Here is a 19,056-nt window from a genome sequence, read left to right as displayed (position 1 = left end):
TCACCATATGTGTAATAGAAAGAAATGTTGGGCAAAATATGGATGTTAGTCTGTAATACTAGCAACGAAAGCAGAAGATCCTTTATATAGAGAGGATAGTTGTCTGGTTTTGTGCCTGACAGTTTGAGGTTTAGCTGATCTGGTCATTGTTCAGTCCATGATGGCTTTACACCTGTTATGATGACCCATTTAGATGAGTAAAGCACCAGCAGGAGCCTGTGCTCTTTCCTTTCTCCACCTGCAGCAGCGTCTATGCAATTGGAACCCAAAAAGCAGAATTGTATTCTTGTAATAATACTCTTTTCTCCCACCCATGTCCCTCCAATGGTGCAGAATCACTGCATACAAGATCATGCTGTGTTTTGACATCACCCACGTGCATTGTGGTGATACCCTCTGTGTGTTGACACTATCTTGCTCATGGGTCAACCTTCCTGTCATGTTTTTTTTTCTCTCTCTGCATTTCTTTAATTGCCTTCCATGCTATAAAGCTCTCTAAGACCCTGAATTCACATCCCCTAGCTTTTGGCTGCTTGTCCTGTCAAGTTGTTCCCTGACCAGACTGTCAATTTATTTGACAGAATGTCTCATCACCAAAACTTTCCAACAAGCACCAAGACATAGCTTGGCTGGTGAGGAGAAGGACACTACACATCAGATCTTCATGTACTCCAAGTCTTTGTGTGCCACCGCATGCAGCCCTTCAAGCAGCTGCACTGGGGAAGAGACTGTGTCACTTTCTGGAATGCGCCTTTGCAAAGAAAGACTGGAGACAGATACAGTGAGTTTGTCGAGGTTCATCCCGAGCAGCTCCATGACTCAGGACTCTGTGTTCTGTGGTCCCTGGGACACACACAGAGACACATGTTGACTGCACCTGAAACTGCTCAAAACCATTTGATCTTCCAGTGAAAAGAGTAGACCTTGACTGAGTAGTGCAGGCTGGCACATTCCAACATCCAGGACTACATGCTGAGGGATGCACTAAAACTTGGGGCACCTACTGCCAAGGTGCAGTGGGGCAAGACTGAGGCCTTTCTGCCAAAATATAACAAAAGTCTATTAAGCTCAGAGACCTCTCGTTTGCTTTAATGGAATGAGAATAGTTTTCTTCCATGATTAGAAAGTTTCCTTTCTTTTCGCAATTGGATTGGAGCTGTAATGTGGAATGTCAAAATTCAACAGTATTTTCTGCAAAGTCTGTACAGACCAGTTTTCTTTTAAACCTAATTTCAAAACTATAGATAATTTATGAATAAATAAATATTGCTTCTTTTTACTTTGATTCATGTTATGCAGCTGGCCTTCAGCTGACCAGGCCAATTAGAATTTCTGTCTGTGTACCTATGCCGCCCACTCCTTTTTAAGATAATCCTTCGAACCTACTTCTATGATCAGGTTGTCAGTCATGTCTCCTCATCTGTAATTCTTAATTTAGTGTCCATTTCTTTCCTACATGTTTTTGTAAATCATTTTTGAGTATTAAAGGTGCAGCAGAAATACAGGTTATTCCTAAAATGTAAAAAAATGCACAATGCACTGCAGATCACAATACCTGAGGTTTTGAAATGAATTTGACTCTGACAACTTATACAGATGGCTCATGGAATTTTAACAAGTCAGAAGGAAATCATTTGGTTCATCCTGTCTGTGCTGGCTGTCTGAATGAGGTTTCCGAGATGGCCTGCAGATTTCAGAGTGGGAGGGACACTTCAGTTTGGGCATTATTGCAAATTTAGTGAGAGATTTGCCTGTGAGGTTCAATTTCTGTCGTTTGTGGCAACGCTCAATGCCATTATAAATGTGAGCTTTGCAAAAGTATAATAACATGAGCTGATGATATTTATCTGCCTAGAATCAGCTGATAGCATAATATCATCATAGAATTGTAGTTTTAAGTCCTACTTTTGAGATTCGTGTATGTAGAATGGGTAGATGCCTGATTATATCGAGGGAAAGCTGTACTGTTGGAGTTAGCATCTATCAGATTAGATGTTAGGCTGAGTGCCAGACTGCTTTATAAAGATGGTGGAAAACATCTTGCACAATTGTATAGGTGCTCTTCAGGCATTATGGCTATTTTAAAATTAAAAGGTCTGATATAAAAAGAAATATTCAGCAGGTCAGGAAGTATTTACGAAGAGAAGTAGTTTTAGGTTAATGACCTCCCTTGTCAGAAAAAAACTCAAATTTGTTTATTCTGTGCTATTAGCAAGACCTCTTTTGGGCACAAATTGGCTATTGTTTCTCCAGCAATAAAGCAAGGATATGAGAATTAATCACATCAGAAATTTTCTTGGATGTGAAGTGCTTTGACATGCCCAGAGGTCAAGCTCCATAATTACAGGTCTCTACTTTGACAATAAGAGTCTTCTAAATGGGAACTAGAGCAAATGAAGCTTTATATAGGATAACTATTGGGAACAAATCCAAACTGGTTATTTGGCTGTTCAGAATCTAGTCTACTTAAATTTACCCTTGTTGAGATCACCTAATAGCCAGGACAGGATATCAGTTGTGACAATAGACTTGAGTTTCAAAGAATCAAGTTGGACTTCTTCACTTTCACCTGGAAGGACGAGGGCAGCAGATACATGGGAACACCACTAGCTACAAGTTCTTCTCCAAGCCACTCACCATCTTTGCTTGGAAATATATCACTGTTCCTTCACTGTTGTTGGGTCAACATCCTCGATTCCCTCTCTCCAAGGCCATTGTGGGTTAACCTGTTGTGGTTCAAGAAGGTATCTCGCTATCACCTTCTCAAGCAACTAGGGGAGGCAATATATGCCAGCCAGCGATGTCCATGGCCCACAAATGAATTTAAGAAAGAAGTTAACTCTGTTTCTCTCTCCACAGATGCTGCCAGACCTGCTGAGTTTCTCCAGCACTTTGTTTGAAACAAAATGTCTATTTTCCAAACAATCTGTCCTTATGGGGTGGAAAGGGGTTTGGGGGTGCATCCTTTCTCTGGTAAGGGGAGGTATCATTCAGTGAGTATGTGAAATCCACTCTGCTCAATGGAAATACAGTCAGGATCCCATTCTGGTCCAGGTTTATGTGCTTGGAAATTGAAGGCAGCGGAGATCCTCTCTTGGACTTGTCTGATTGGCTTTTTAATTAACTTAGTAATCTTAAGAAATTGTTTTAACCCCATTTCTTGGTTTCTAGGACAGGGAACCTGATTCCCATCCTATCAGCTACTTGCCAGGATCATTGAGGCTGTGCACTGGGGAGAGCTTCCCAAGCAAACCTGATAAATGGACAAGGCCTTGCTCAATTATTTGAAGAGCTCCAGTCATTGTCTTTGACAGACTGCAGTTCAAAGTACTACCTCTGAGAGTGCTGTCATTGTTTTGATTAGCTGACAAGGTGATCCACATGTGTCTCGAAAGGGCAAAGGGATGAACTCAGTGAACCAGCTAGGAGAGGGTATTGACAGAGGATCAGGACTTCTGACATCCGAGAACCAATGCTTCTGGAGGCTTGGGTTCTCATGTCAGCTCACTGCTGACCCCTGCAGTGTAAGCAGACAAGACCTCCTTCCCAGTGGAGCATGTGGACGCATGTTACCAGAGATCATTGAGCTACATGGTTGCTGTAGGGGTCACCACCCACACTTCTACAAAGGTGGGTAGTCAAAATTGCCTCTGTGAAGGTGAGGAAAAGGTAATATTTGTGCAGGTGATGCATGTTTGCAAGTGGGTACCAGGCTGATTAAAGTGTTAGCTACTCAGATTGGAATGTGAGGTAGAAAGGAATGAACGAGTTACAGATTGTTTTGGCTTGAAGAATGCTGGGAAAATCAGTCTCGAGCTTGAATTGAAAGAGTTATTCCACCTCATTTATCATACCCTCTTACTGCACCCTCTCCAGGTTAGAGGGACAACAATCCTACTGCTGACCCCTTCAGCTGCTCTCTGCATGCTTAATCAGAGGGTCATTGCAGCCCTTTCCGAGCTCACAACAAGACACTTGGATGGGGTCAGAGACCCAGGCAGTGAGCTTTCCAATTTTCTCTACTTTTCTATGGTTGGGGAAACACCTAAGAATCCAAGAGCTGGTGAATTGTCACCACAGTCATTTTCATTATCTATTCTGGCAAAGCAAGAATAGATAATCTCTCTAGGAGTTGGGGTGCCAATGCCTTGGTTGGGTTACAGGGCCAAGATTAAATAGGTTCATTTGTAAGATTGGTTTACTGACCTGAAATTGGTTCTGCTGTTTCTGCAGGAACTGAATACAAAGGATTCTGCTTGCTGTCCTGTCATCCTATCTGAATACTAGAACATGTGGCTGTTTAATGTACATGTATCCTTGATTCAAAGCAAGCTAGGATCTGTTTAACCTTCTTTCATTTAAGGTGCATTTACACTGGTGCATGGTTGTACCTGCAACAACTGAAGTTTCAATATGGTGAGATTGTTGATGCATTTGTAATTTTTTTTATAAAAAAAAGTCACCGCTACCAGATTAGTGTATTACTTTCTGCTATAAACCAGTTTTAACTAGAGTTTGTTTGCATGCCAAATTATTTTTAACGGTCAATTTGACCATATCCATGTGACAGTTTTACATAAACTGACAATGTGAATCACTTCACCATTTTAATAAGTTGTTTGAGTTTTATTGAGATTTACACTGTAGTTTATGTTTGACAAGGATGTTTCATGAACTGACATAAGCACTTTTTCTAAGGTCAGTATAAATTCAGCTTTAGTGATTTGAAAGGAAAGATTTACGTTATCATCCTGAGCTGGTTTGAAATGGAGGTAGAAGACTGTTGCACCATTTAGTCTCGTCTAAGCCCCAACTGAACTCTAGCTATTAAACTACAGGATTGTAAGAAGTATTTTAAAATAAAGATCCTCCCCCCCGCCGCCATCAATCTATGACTGATACAGCAATGCTGCCAGTGTTTCTCAATAAAATTCAAACAAGTTATTAAAATGATTGTGATCCACATTGTCGGTTAATGAAAACTGTCATATGGACACAGTCAAATTGACTTGAAAATAATTTGGCATGCAAACAAATTTGAGTCGAAACTGATTTGTAGCAGAATGTTCATAATTGTGATTAATTGGCAAAAGCAATGCTACTCAGTAATTTCTGGATTAGTAATACAGGCTGTATTTGAGCAACAGTTTCACCCTTCTTGGCTCTTGTTAGTCATGAAATTTTTGTTTCATACTCAATGACCTGGAAACTCTGTATGTGGTTTCCAGCTCTACATTCATTGCCTCCAATGGTTCTGCCATATAAACTGAAAATTTTGTAAGTTTGCTTTTAAAACTAGGAATGTAATAAATCAAGTAATTCAGACAACTAATTGGTGCTGCAACATTCGCATACTGTATAGCAGAATGCAGATTCACGTCCACTGCTTTCCTTGAAAGGAAGTTTCCAATTCTTGTAAACAAATGAGTTAGGTGCAGGAATAGGGCAATCGGCCCCTTGAGGTTTCTCCATCATTTGATAGCATCATGGCTGCTCTGACTGTGGCTTCTAATTTCCTGTCTGCCCCTGCTACCCATGTTATCTGGGTCATTTGAAAAAAATCAATAAGCATAGATCAAAACTAAAACTCTGTGCAGAAAGGTAAGTCTCTCATATAGAAACCTCAGCTGCCACCTCCATGAAAGCTAAAATTATCACACTGACAAAGTCTAAATGCAGGTTAACGTTTTAGTCTTGTGTTAATAGATTGTGATATGACATCTAGGCGGGGGAAAACATCCGATAAACCAAAGAACAGTCTGGACAGGTTCACAAACACTAAGGTCAAAATGATTGAAGATCATTCATGTTTAATTTTTTTGACAAAATAGGCACCCAATAATTTCCTGCTTTGATATCTTGCAAGCGTATGTGCAAGAAGATGAGAGTCTAGAAGATAACCAAATGCAACAGCTGTAAAGTATTTTTGAGATGTAGGAAAAGTTAGGTTTGCCTTTTTTTTTGAGCATACAACTGCGAGAATGCAACTACTGCTCTGTGCAGTCATGGAATCTTCATCATCCTTGGGTAGCTGATGGGTGGAACATGTCAGAAAGGCTCCTTAGTAGCATATTAAATTCCAGCTGATCAGTAGGCACACATAGGACTGTGGCAAATCTGGAAAGATGAAATGATTGCAGTTCTTTTCTGATTGCACAAATTGAGGCTTTGTGGTAATAGGCAGGACTCCTGTTACATGGGTTCAAGATGGAATTTTCAAGAAATCGATTTCTTTTCCTCCCCCCTTTTCAAAAGTAGAGAACATATGTATCATGAAAAAAAGTGACAAATTTATTTCCAGCTATTTCCTCCTCAGATTCAAAATTAATTATCTCCCTCTTTATCTCCCATTTGTAGTTGACATTGGAAAGCAATTTTAACTTTATTGAGACAAAATGCTGTTTTTAAACATTGATGCTTGCTCAGAATAGGTTGGATGATAAGCAGAGAAAGCTGATCTGGTAGTTATTCAGGCAGCCTGTCATATCCTTTGGATGGTGTTGTACAGCATCACAGAATGGGGGGAGTGCTATTTTTTTTATTCTTGAATAGGGTGCTGGAATTTGTGGCAGGGTTGGCATTTGTTGCCTGTCCCTAATTGCCCTTAAACAGATTGAAATGACCTACAGAGCCAAAGAGCAGATGAGAGTCTATTGTGTTGCTGTGCATTTGAGATTGGAAGCAGGCTAGACCAGGTAACGATAGCCGATTTCTTTCCAGAAAGGACATACTAGTTTTTAATTCCAAACATTATCGAATTCAAATTTTACCATCTGCCATTAGCCTGGACTCTGGATTACCAAACCAGTGACACTTTCACTGTGAAGGAAGCTGCCAGGATTCAGTTGGGATGATCAACCCACTAAAAAGGGCCTCTGTTTCTCTTGTAATGACAGTGTGGGTTTTTTAACATCTATTGAAAGAAGAAGATAGAACCTCAGTTTAAAGTCTCACGGCAAGGAGCTTCTTCCCCAGTAATGGAATATCTTCTTTCACAATGTGCTGGATTATCGGTTTTGGATATGCTCAATCCTGCTTTGGGACTGAAAAGAGCACTGTCGCCTAAATCAGAAAATGTAATTACATCTGTGCCTGTATTGGCTTGCTGATTCAGATTTAAAACTATACGGTATTGTGTTCCATTATGTTATGGGCTTCCAGTCAATAGGTTATTTCTTTTAAAAATGGAACAAAAAAAGCTGCAAAAGGTGGCTGCCAGTGGGTCACCTGACTTCTTTTTATGGATTGAAATTGCCCCGTTATCTGAATAGGGAACAAAAAGGACATTGCAGACTGAGAATTAATGTCTTTCCTGAATCTAATCTGAATGGGTAATTTCAAAATGAAATGGCTCATTCATACATAAGAGTATTGGCTGACTCAGACTCTCAAGGTGTCGAACAACGCATGATGATTGGAATAAACAGGCATCACCAAAGCACTCTGAACTCATGGAAGACACATGATTAGGGAAACCAATTGGGTTTTCTGCTTTTTTTAAAGAAGCTAAAGAAGCTGCTTGCAGACAGTGTATGCCACAGAAAGGCACTGAACATGCTGCAAACAATCGAAACAGTCAAATTAATAAATAGCAATACTCTAAAACTGGGAGAATGACACACCAGCCTCTTCTGACTTTAAATTCACCTAAGAGACTACCTCCTAGAAAATCAACTATAAGAAACTTCAACTTTTAATACATAACTTTCATCTAAGAACTACAGGTCTTTCACACAAGACTCTGGAATAATTTTCAACGATTTTGCTTTAAATTAATCTGTATCCACTCCTTGTGAGCAAGGTATGTTTTTTTTAAACCTGGGACAAGTGTGTGATACATTGATTTTAAAGTTCGCAAAGTTTGCTGCTGGAATTATTTAATTAGGATGTTCACTCCTGAGGGCAAGAAAACACCACCTACCTTTTTGCATACCAATATGTTAATCACAGGAAGTAAAAGGAGCACTCAAATTCTATCCATGATAATTGACTTTGAGGTCACCATTAAAAATGAAGTTTTGTATTTCATTTGTAATTTGTGGAGGGATCACAACGTTTCTTCTATGCTGAACAAATATTTGATACGTTTTGCAGGGCAGCCCGAATAATAATATTTATCCATAGTGTTTCCAGTAGTTTTGAGTTAGAATATTAGGAATTCCTGTAGCTTTAGGAAACCAAACTTGTCCTGAAATTGCCAACTCCTATTGGAGATGTAAAATCTCTAAAATTACTAGTTTAAAAACTGAGCTTGCCCGCTCTGAATTCTGAATTTTTTTCTGTAACAGCAGCCTCAAAACACACACTCTCTTGATTGATGACTTGCATTGTAAAGTGGGTAATGATTACTGCTACATTAATGCCCCTTTGTTCATTCCTTGGAAATCTACACATGACTTGGAACAAGTAGGTGTGTTTTTTACTGTATGCCAAATTGAAGAACTTAGCGATCAGGGTTTGGTAAGTCTAGACTAATCTGCTTCATAATGTTTTATTTTACAAGTATCTCTGTGACACATAGACTCTTGCTTAAAAGAGGCAGGAGACTAAAAAGTGATTTATCTTGTGGATTTTATTATTCCTTTAACAGGACAACTAGATTTGAAATAATTCTGAATGCATTGTTTAGTTATTCATAATGTTTTAGTGACTGCAGGTTAGTTGCAAATTACTCAGAACTTCTGGTAGTTTTTCAACATTTTACATCTGTGTAACAATGCACAAAGGTAGTGGGAAGTACAAAGTTAAAGTATTGTTTTACGGCTGAATTTTTCTTGAAAGTCGTTTATTTAAATTATTCTTGCAAAGGCAAGTTCCTTCCATGGATTTTGGCTATCACCTTTTCGGAAATGTAGTCAGTATCACTTTACAAACTGAAACAAAAAATGCAAAAGAATAAATTTCTTCTCTGAATTCACTCTTGTGGCGTACATTTCGGTTGCTGCGCCTTTTCCATCATTGTTTCAGGACAGCTGTGCACAGCAAATGCCTAGTGCATTGACCGTTTGGTCTACTTTCATGGTTAATGGCAGCTTTTTGTTCTTGCTCATTTATTCATTGTCTAGAATTCTGTTTTCATTGGTACCCTTTCCCCTGCTTCTGTGGGAAGGGATGCATTCACTGTAAGCTTTTAGATGAATAAGAACACTGAAATTTAAGGATTGCAACTTCAGATATGAACATAAATTGCAATCCATGTGCAGGAAAACCATGTTCATTAATGAAAATGCCTGCATACCTCTGATCTTTTACATCGATCACATACCTTGCTCTGCTTTGTGTAATGTTATGAGGGTTGAAAGGGTTAATGCTGAAGAGTGGCTTGAGCAACCCCAGTGTGGTGATTTCAGACAGACATGGTTGGAGAACAGCTTAGGAACTGGAAGGAGTAAGATGTATCATCAGAGTCTTCCTAACAGTCTCCATCACTATGTCTATTGACAGTTGTACCTTGATTCTGCAATAAACTGGATCTTGTTTAATACTAGCACCTTTTCTCATGAGGCTATCAAGTGGCTTTTCTCCACCACACTCAACCAAGCAGACCTTCAAGATCCCTACCAGGAAAGGGCATGATGGCAACAAATCTATCGGAGTTCCTACAATATGATCAGCTGTTATGAGGATTCATCTTAGAAGATATCTGCAGTTGGATATGTATCTATATTAAGTCTATCTATCCCACACTCTGCCTTGATCAATCCCATAGCAGTGAAGCACTAAAATGTGGCCTTGCCAGTGTCATCTTTGTGCAGAGAGCATTTTATTTTTATTTTGAGAACAGCTGGCAGATAAGTAACAAATGCAAGAATGCATTTTATTCACTTTCTGCAGGAGCAGCAGATATTTGATAGCTACACAGCCTCTGAAGATTAAGTTCTCCTAATACACTACAAGTTGGAAGATTACTTGGTTCTAAATTTCCACCATGCTCTCAGGCAAATAGAAGTGAAATAATTGTTTAAAATATTTTTAAATGGGTGCATTAAGCCACAACGCCTAGCTGAGACGTGACCTGAGAGGAGATGGTGTAGCCGGGAGGAGAATGCATCAGTGAGACAAGTGCCTGCAGTGCTTAGACTGTGACCTTTTAAATTGAATACTTATTCTACATGCATTATCTTGCTAAAAGTCTCACAACTAAGAGATTGCTTTGTTTTTAAATTCATTGATGGGATGAGGTTGTTGTTGGGTGTTTATTGTCCATTCTTAATTGCCCTTGAGAAGATGATGGTGGTTATTTGGGTCTTGTCTTCATTGGGTCTCAAAGAGTGGGCAATATGGAAAGTCTACATTCTTGTTATCCAAAGTAACAGTGAAAAACTATTGGCTGGGATTGCAGACCCTTTTCATTGCAGATGTGTGGTAGGGAAGGCCGGGACGCAGTAATGTATACCCACATCAGCATGATGTGCAAGTTGGCACTTAGCAATTTGCTCTTCCCATAACATCAGACTACTTACTAACACATAGAGTGTACACTTCCTTCATGTTGCACTTTAGTTTGGAGTAAGCGTTATCAATAATACTTTATAACAAGGATATTGTTGAATAAGTGCCATTTGATTTGCTGTGAAAGATATGGAAGATGTATATTTAGCATGAACATAGATGGGCTTAGCTGAGTTCAGTTACCATCCCAATTGACTGGGCAAAGAATAGACATTTGAATATAGGATTCTTGTTCTATACTTGACTGATCTTGACACATTTAAAACTCCTCAGTTTTTGAAATTTGAAACCCTCATCCAATAGCACAAGTTTATTTTTAAGCCTCATAACACAAGCATCATGGCCTAGAAATGTACCAATATTTTCAAACTATATCTTCTCTCTGTGGGTTAGTTTTCTTACAAAGAGTGCATGAATTTTAAAATTGGTAATCTTATTTAGAACTTATTGCAATATTATTGATCTGTAACCAACAATAACATTTTATTATACTGGTGGTTGCTTAATGCCTACTTCCTAATGACTTCCACTCTTCAATAATTGCAGTAAAACTAGATAATGTTTGTGAAGAGCCAAACCATACTTTGAATTTCATTATGTTTTATGTTTTAAATCTATAATATGAAGCAAACAATAAATCATTGAATCCTGAATTGTTTTTAACTTAGTCAAAACTCAGGGTGCACCTCCTCACCCCATCTAGTGACCAGAACAAATTAGTGCAAACTAATAAAATAGGCACTTATTCAGAAGTATGGTGACACTGTCTTTTACAGAATATGTATAGAGTCATGGAGCCATACAGCTTGGAAACAGACTGTTCAGTTCAACTAGTCCACGCTGACCATGTTCCCAAACTAAACTAATCCCACCTTCCTGTGTTTGGCCCACATCCCTCCAAATCTTTCCTATTAATGTACTTATTTGGATATGTCTTTTAAATGTTGCAACTGTACCTGCATCTACCACTTCCTCTAGCTGTTCATTCCACGTAAGAACCATCCTCTGTGTTTTAAAAAAAAAAGTTGCCCCTCAAGTCCATTTTAAATCTTTCTTCTCTCACCTAAAACATATATCTCCCTCTAGTTTTCCACTCTCCCACCATAGGGAAAAGACCTTTGCTATTTACCTAATTATTGCCCTTCATGATTTTATAAATTTCTATAAGGTCACCCCTCAGCCTCCCACACTCCAGTTAACAAAACAGTCTCAGCCTATCTAGCCTCTCCTTGTAAAACTCAAAACTTCCATTCCTGGCAACATCCTGCTATATCTTTTCTGAACCCTCTCCAATTTAATAATACCCTTCCTATAACAGGGCAGGGAGAACTGGATACAGTACTCCAGAAGAGATCTCACCAACATCCTGTACAAACTCAACATAACGTCCCAACTCGTGTTTTCAAAGGTCTGAGCAATGAAGGCAAGCATGCTCAATGCCTTCTTAACAATCCTGTCTACCTGTGATGCAAATTTCAAAGAATTATATACCTGAACCCCTAGGTGTCTCTGTTCTACAGCACTACCCAGGGCCGTACCATTAATTGTATAAGTCGTCCCCTTGTTTGTTTCACCAAAATGCAATACCGCGCATTTTTCCAAATTAAACTCCATCTGCCACTCCTCAGCCCATTAATCCAATTGATCAAGATCTCTTCGTAATCTTAGATAACTTTCTTCAGTGTCCACTATCCCACCAATTTTGGTGTCATCTGCAACCTTACTAACAATGCCTACTGTATTCTCATCCAAATTGTTTATATGAACTTGTTCTACAGGTACTGTACTTTGCAACTGAAATAGGAACTAAATTTCTCAAAGTTGTTTGTCCACTCTTCCCCTGGGTACATTTTTTTAAAACAGTTAAGATTTTTATACGTGTAAAACAGAAAACACTGAACGTAGGTAACAGATTAGACATTTGCTTTGGTGTGGAGACATTGATGTCTCTGGGGTAATCGAGATAATCAAGGATCTTCGAGCTTGATGAAAAGGAGGGAAAAACAACAGATGCATAGATGTTCAAAAGTTAGCTGTGTAAGTTTGTTCTTTAAATTAACTTCTCTTCTGCTGAAAGAAGGGGTGTCTGTGATTATATTAGTAAATTGTGCATTATTCTTAATGAACAGTGTTGTGAACAGGTGATGGATTGAACTGCTTTCCTATTTTTCCCTCCGACTGTAATAGTTTTGCATAAAATTTGAAAGATGGACTTGCCAATCACCAATTGTACGCACTTAACTATTGGTGCTGGATTAGCAATAAGAGATCAAGTTTATTGTTGTGGAACTGACCTGGATATAAATAGTCGAACATCAATACAAGTTCCGAAACGCAACACAATGACAGGATTGTTATGGTGCAGAATGAGGTTGCATAGTCAATGGTACAGAGGTATTCTGAAGAGCATTACAACTCAGTGCTATTCTCCTCCCCCTATGTTTGGACTGTGTGTGCTTGAAAGCATAAAGAATGTATGCCTATGGTTTTTAACTTTATTCTAGACATGAGTGTTAGTTGCTCTTTGAAACACTGCATAAAATTAATGGTTTTTTCTTAATTTATTTCTATATACCCTTTCCCAACCAATTCTGTGTCTTTTCAATTACTTTCAAATGGGTGAATTTAATTTTCTATGTTACTATCTATAATGCATTGTCAAGAACAGCAGCCAGAGTAGTTGGATGTTTGTGATGGACTATACCAGCTTTAGAAACCCAGAGTTAATATTTGAGATCTTCCTAATGAGTTCAAATATAGATATTGCCGAAATCTTGGGAGGGAGAACAAAAACTGACCTGTGTCTGCACTGATGTAGAGATGTTTGATATTGGGGATATGCTTCAGAACAAAAAAAAAAGCATTTTTTGTTCATTCGTGGAATGTGAACATCACTGGCTTTGCAAGAATTTATTGCCTATTCCTAATTGCTCTGGAGAGGGGAGTGTTGAGCTGTCTCCTTGGACTGCTGCAATCCTTGGAGTATAAAGACATCCCCATGGTTGTTATGAAGAGTTCCAAGATTTTGACCCAACGTAAGTGAAGGAACAGCAATATATTTCCATCTCAGAATGGTGTATGGCTTGCAAATTGTGGTGTTCCCATATAACTGCTGCCTTCCTCTGTCTGGGTGGTGGAAGTCACGGGTTTGGAAAGTGCTATTGGATTGGCTTGACTTGAATAGTTCCAAGCTTCTCGAGTATTGTTGGAGCTGTACTCACCCAGGCAAGTGGGGAGTATCCTATAAGACTGACCTGTGCCTTGTAGATGATAGACTGGATTTGGAGAGCCAGGGGTCATTGATGAAGCAGCTGTAGATAGTCGAACCTAGGATTTTGAGAACTCCTGCAGTGACATCCTGGAGCTGAGATCGTTGACATCCAACAACCACTATCACGTTCTTATTATGTCACATGACTTCAGTCAGTAGAGAGTTTTCTCCCTGATTCCCATTGACTTTAGTTTTGTTGAGGCTTATTGCCACACTAAAACCTATAAATACTTGCAAAGGGTTAGTGTGCATTTATGAAGGCTGAAAAATCTGTCAGTGAAAATGTCATCTTCTTTTGATCACTTACTTGGAGAGATTTAAATATGTTTACAACAAATCCAAGTCTTACTGGCTAATGTATAATCAAGACAGGATTTTTTTGTTTTATGGTTATATGCATTTGGATGTGTTATTTCAGGTTCTCACAGTGCTACAGTGGTTAGCACTACTGCCTGTCCGCGCCAGGGAGCCGGGTTCAGTTCCAGCCTCGAGCGACTGTCTGTGTGGACTTTGTATATTCTCCCAACGTCTGCGTGGGCATGCTCCGGTTTCCTCCTAGAGTCCAAAGATGTGCAAGTTAGGTGGATTGGCCATGCTAAATTGCCCATAGTTTCCAGGGATTGCAGATTAAGTGAATTAGCCATGGGAAATGCAGGGTTACAGGGCTAGGGTGGGGGGGAAGAGTCTGGGTGGGATGCTCTTCAGAGAGTTGGTGTGGACTGCTTGGGCCGAATGGCCAGTTTCCACACTGGATGGCATTCTATGATACTATGAATTACTTTTGTGTGAATCCTCTAAATTTTTACCAAAGACTTTAGTTATGGTATAAAAGTGTATATATAAAACTTGAATATTCCTTCAGTAAAAAACCATCATCCAGCTTCTCAGATTTTTAAAATGTTTCCTTTTCTGGATACGTTTGAAATTGGTGGTATTTAATGCCTGTTCTTCCTGAGACCGCTTTTACAATCGAATATCCTTATGTCACATTCAGGAAGTCATAACCATATATATTTTTTTTTCCATGAGATTGTAGGAACTGCAGATGCTGGAGAATCTGAGATTACAAGGTGTAGAGCTGGATGAACACAGCAGGCCAAGCAGCATCAGAGGAGATTTTTTCCATGTTGCTTTTTAGATACACTCTGCACCCGCTCCCCCCCCCCCCCCCGCCCCCCACCAAGCCTATTCTGCTATTCAAATATACAGTATATCGGCTGTTCAAGTATCACAAATCTGTTTGTCTTTCTTTGCTCCATGGCTGTTTACCCTTACAAAAAATCTATTGACTGGAATTTTGAAAATTTTAACGGATCCAGCAGCCTAAACTTTAAACTGAAGCAACAAAATTGAATTTTACTGGGTGTGTGCTGTCAAAGATCTTTAATATGGCTAGTTATACCCCTCCATTTCCTGCATTGTGTCACTACAGATAGGTAATCTAAAGAAAATCGACTTATAATAGAGATATTGAACTGGAAATATAACCATCAGTGGACCATTTGAGTGAACTAAAACCAGATTTCCTAAAATGTAGTTTCTCTTCAAAGCGCGTGATATTTATTGTTTTTTTTTTGCTGCCGATATTGTCATTTTCGGTGGTTCCAATAAATAAGGTGTTTAAATTATGACGAATGAGCAGTATTATTTTCTGTGCAATCAACAATGTTTTGTAATCCATCTGATTTTTCTTTTCTACCTATCATAGCACTTTACCTTTTAAATCGGTTGCCAAACTCAGTTCTCTATGAAACTATAACTGAATTCAAAATTATAGACAGTTTGAACTGTGCGTGAGTACTTGTAAGAATTATGTCAAAACCATTCAACATTACTACTTTGCTAGTTGTCTTTAAAGATGCAGCTTAAAGAATTCTGAGAATTGCCAAGATTGCTAATTGATGGCCTTTAGTTCCTGTGCAATTTTGCAAGACTGTATAGCTTATGTAATAAGATATGTTTTCCAACAAGTCTAAGCAGTATTGCACATTAATGTTTTACAATCCACTTCCTTTCTTTCTGATACATAATGGTTCAAATAAATGTGTTGTTTTTCAAGATGTATAAAGAATATTAAAGTCAGTCTAGAATTTATTAAATTATATATTTTTTAATACCCAAGATCTATTGTGAAATTGTTTGGTAACATAGCAGTATTACTATAATTGTCACACCTAGTCTGGATTTTCCACTAAAAATAACAGGGGCAATTGGTAATCAAAACTGTGGAAATGTTAATTGGAAAATAACTGTTAGCCATTGCACAGTGAGCATTTTAAATATCAAAATCAGGAAGTTACTGTCTGTATTGCCCTGTTGCTCCAGAGGTTATGCCAGTATCTTTCAAAAAAATCTCGGCATTGAGACATGTGGAATGGGGCAAAATTGATGGATTTGTCTAATAGATATGATTTTAATTATATACAAAAAGTTTTCACTTGTCCATTCCAAGTTTTAACAGCGTGATACATCTTAAATTCTGCCAAGCTATCTCCTTGGCACTGAAAATTAACTCCTATATTATGATGCCTCATTTCTTTAGGTTTCAGTAATTGTTGGAGATATCAGAATCTTGGGTTGTGTCCTTTTTAAATATCTGTAAATTTATTTTTCTTTCTGTTCCTGAATTGGTATTGGATTAATTATTCTAATTGGCGAACCTGGCTCAGACATTGTGCATACAAAAATAAAAATCCTTCACACTGTTTGATAAGATGCATAATTGTTTGCTGTTTTCAGAAAAGACCTAGATGTCTTTAGAAGATGTTGTGTCAAAATGGCTTTCTATGCAAAATCCCTTTGTAAAAAAAAACCATGAGACCAATAACCAATGATGAGATTGACTACAAGGTTGTACCAACTTCATGTGGGAAGTCTGGTTTCCTGGTATTTCTCTACAGATAGAAAATAATATCATCCATTAAAGATAGCTGCTTTCAGAATTAAGGGTGTGTTTTTTTCATTGAGCAATAGTAAGAATTGCTGATGCTGGAGTCTGAGATAACACAATGTGGAGCTGGAGGAACAATGCTGGTCAGGCAGCATCAGAGGAGCAGGAAAGCTGAAGGGTCCTGACCCGAAACGTCAGCTTTCCTGCTCCTCTGATGCTGCCTGACCTGCAGTGTTTCTCCTGTTCCACACTGTGTTATCTGTTTTATTCATTGATTATTTGTTTTAAGAATTTTTGTTTGCTTCAATCAATTTGTGCTCTGTGGTAGAATATCCTTTGTTACATTCTGCATAGGTGTGTATATGCTTGGTATTAATTAGTAGTCGTCTTATATTCAGTTCTGAGCCAATGAGAAATACAGTCACTGAGCACAGAAAGAGCCCCAACAGGTCATTTTGAGTTGTGTTTAGATGTGTGTATTTCGACCTTGGATATTTATCTTGGCATTCTAAAACTAGTTTCTGTGCACCCCTTACCTGCTGCTAGTTCATTAGTTTTCTCCTCTAATCTCTAACCTCTCTCTTAGGGGTTAACTCATTTGAATGTATAACATTGCAATTTTTGTCACAATAATTTAATCTATATATATATATGAATTGCTTTTTCTTTTCTTCATACTGGTAGGTGCAGAAAATAGTGCAATCAAAACCAGCATAATGTCGGAACCTTCTCGAGACGGAGGAGTAAAGCAGTCCATGCAAAATGAGAAGTCAGGATTTGAAAATTTTGGATATGTGGGCATTGATTCCATTCTTGAGCAGATGAGAAGAAAAGCTATGAAACAAGGGTTTGAATTCAATATAATGGTTGTAGGTAAGTTGTCAAAGAACAAAAGTTTACTTTAATCTGATCAAATGCTTTGATTTTAACACAATAGATGTTGGATAGGCCTTTCATTTAAGGGATATACAGATGCTTACACAGTGTTGGATACTTATGCAAGAGACTATTTGAATCATGGGCATAAGTCAGTTTGTTTAATCCACTTTTAATACACAACAGAATTGAAACTTGTTTGTTTGAAATAAGCAATCTAGAAATACCCTTGAGATCAAAATGCCCCTGGGGACATAGGAAAAGAATTAGGCCATTCAGTTCATTAAGCCGCTCTGCCCTTTAATACAATCATGACTGACCACTTCAATGCCTCTTATCTACACTACTCCCCAAAACCTTTACGCCTTTGGTTATCAGAAATCTATCAATCTCCAGCCAAACCAGTTTGGGCCAGAGTTTGGATTGGAAAAGTGGATTATTTGAAATTCTACTCTTGGGACTTGAACAGGGTACATATGGAGAGAATGTTTCCTCTTGTGTGAAATTTTAAAATTAGAATTAGATTTTATTGTCAAGTACAGAAGTACGTGAGTACAGTGAAAAGTATACAATGCCGCCATTTTCTGTGCCGTCTTAGGTACAAAAGTGCCTAGGTATAAAGCGGAAAAATAAAGAAATGAAGTTGAAAGTTAAACAGTCCTCCTTAAGTGCTTAACTGTGCTGAGCTCGCACTCCCTACAAGAGCCTCCTGCCCTCTGCTTTAGCCTGCTCTCCTCTGCTTTGGTCCGCTGTACCGGAGACCTCAGGCTGCCTGCTCTCGCTGCGGTGGCAGATGCCAGGGGACCTTCCTCACCGTCACCTTCGTCTCCCTGTTCCTACATTGGATTTGATCCCCAACCGTCAAAGTCCTGATCCAGGCCCCCAGCTGCTGCCGTACTCCGAGCTACAACAAGCTCTCTCTAGAAGGCAAATTTGATCTGTCCTGCACCGATGTTTGGGGACTTCTCTCACCACCTTGTTGGGCTCGATCTCCCCGCGACGGCTCAATCTCCCACATGCTGTGCTCGCTCTTCTCCGTGCTGCGCAAGTTGACTCTCCACAGAAGATAAATAGATTAAAGTAAGAAAAAAAAACTCAGCGAAAGAAGTAAAAGTGAACAGAGAAGATTAGTTCCGGGCAGGAGCCCTCATGCTGCATTGCTACTCCACTGCCATCTTGGACTGAGGAGCATATTGGAACAAGGAGTTACTATTTAAAATAAAGGATCACATACATAAGGCAGGGATGACAATGTTTTCTTTTGAGAGTAGTGAGTCTTTGGAAGGCTATCTCTTAAAAGGCAGAGGAAGCAAATTCTTTCCTCTGAAGTGCGTAGGTTCTTGAAGAACAAAGGGGTGAAAGGTTATCAACAGGAGGTGGGAATGTGGAATAATCAGATCTGCATGATCATATTGAATAGTCGAGTAAGTTTGAAGGAGTAAGTGGTTTGGAGAGGGTCAATAGCTTTATCTCCTGAGGTGCACTAAAAATATATCAGAGATAGTAGGAACTGCAGATGCTGGAGAATCTGAGATAACAAGGTGTAGAGCTGGATGAACACAGCAGG

General features: G+C 38.9%; 1 protein-coding gene across 8 annotated transcripts in view; it reads left to right on the top strand.

Annotated features, from left to right (window-relative positions):
* The window catches only part of LOC109920333 (septin-9-like), a 745,967-nt gene that overhangs the window by 669,839 nt on the left and 57,072 nt on the right, over positions 1-19,056 (top strand). For all 8 annotated transcript variants that reach the window (XM_048610641.1, XM_048610642.1, XM_048610637.1 and 5 more), the window contains one exon: positions 17,298-17,486. In XM_048610641.1, the coding sequence (XP_048466598.1) occupies positions 17,298-17,486 (189 nt within the window). The remainder of the gene's footprint in view (positions 1-17,297; positions 17,487-19,056) is intronic.

This window comes from Rhincodon typus, chromosome 23, assembly GCF_021869965.1.
Source record: "Rhincodon typus isolate 14 chromosome 23, sRhiTyp1.1, whole genome shotgun sequence".
Lineage (NCBI taxonomy): Eukaryota > Metazoa > Chordata > Chondrichthyes > Orectolobiformes > Rhincodontidae > Rhincodon > Rhincodon typus.
This window is presented reverse-complemented; position numbering and strand designations above follow the sequence as displayed.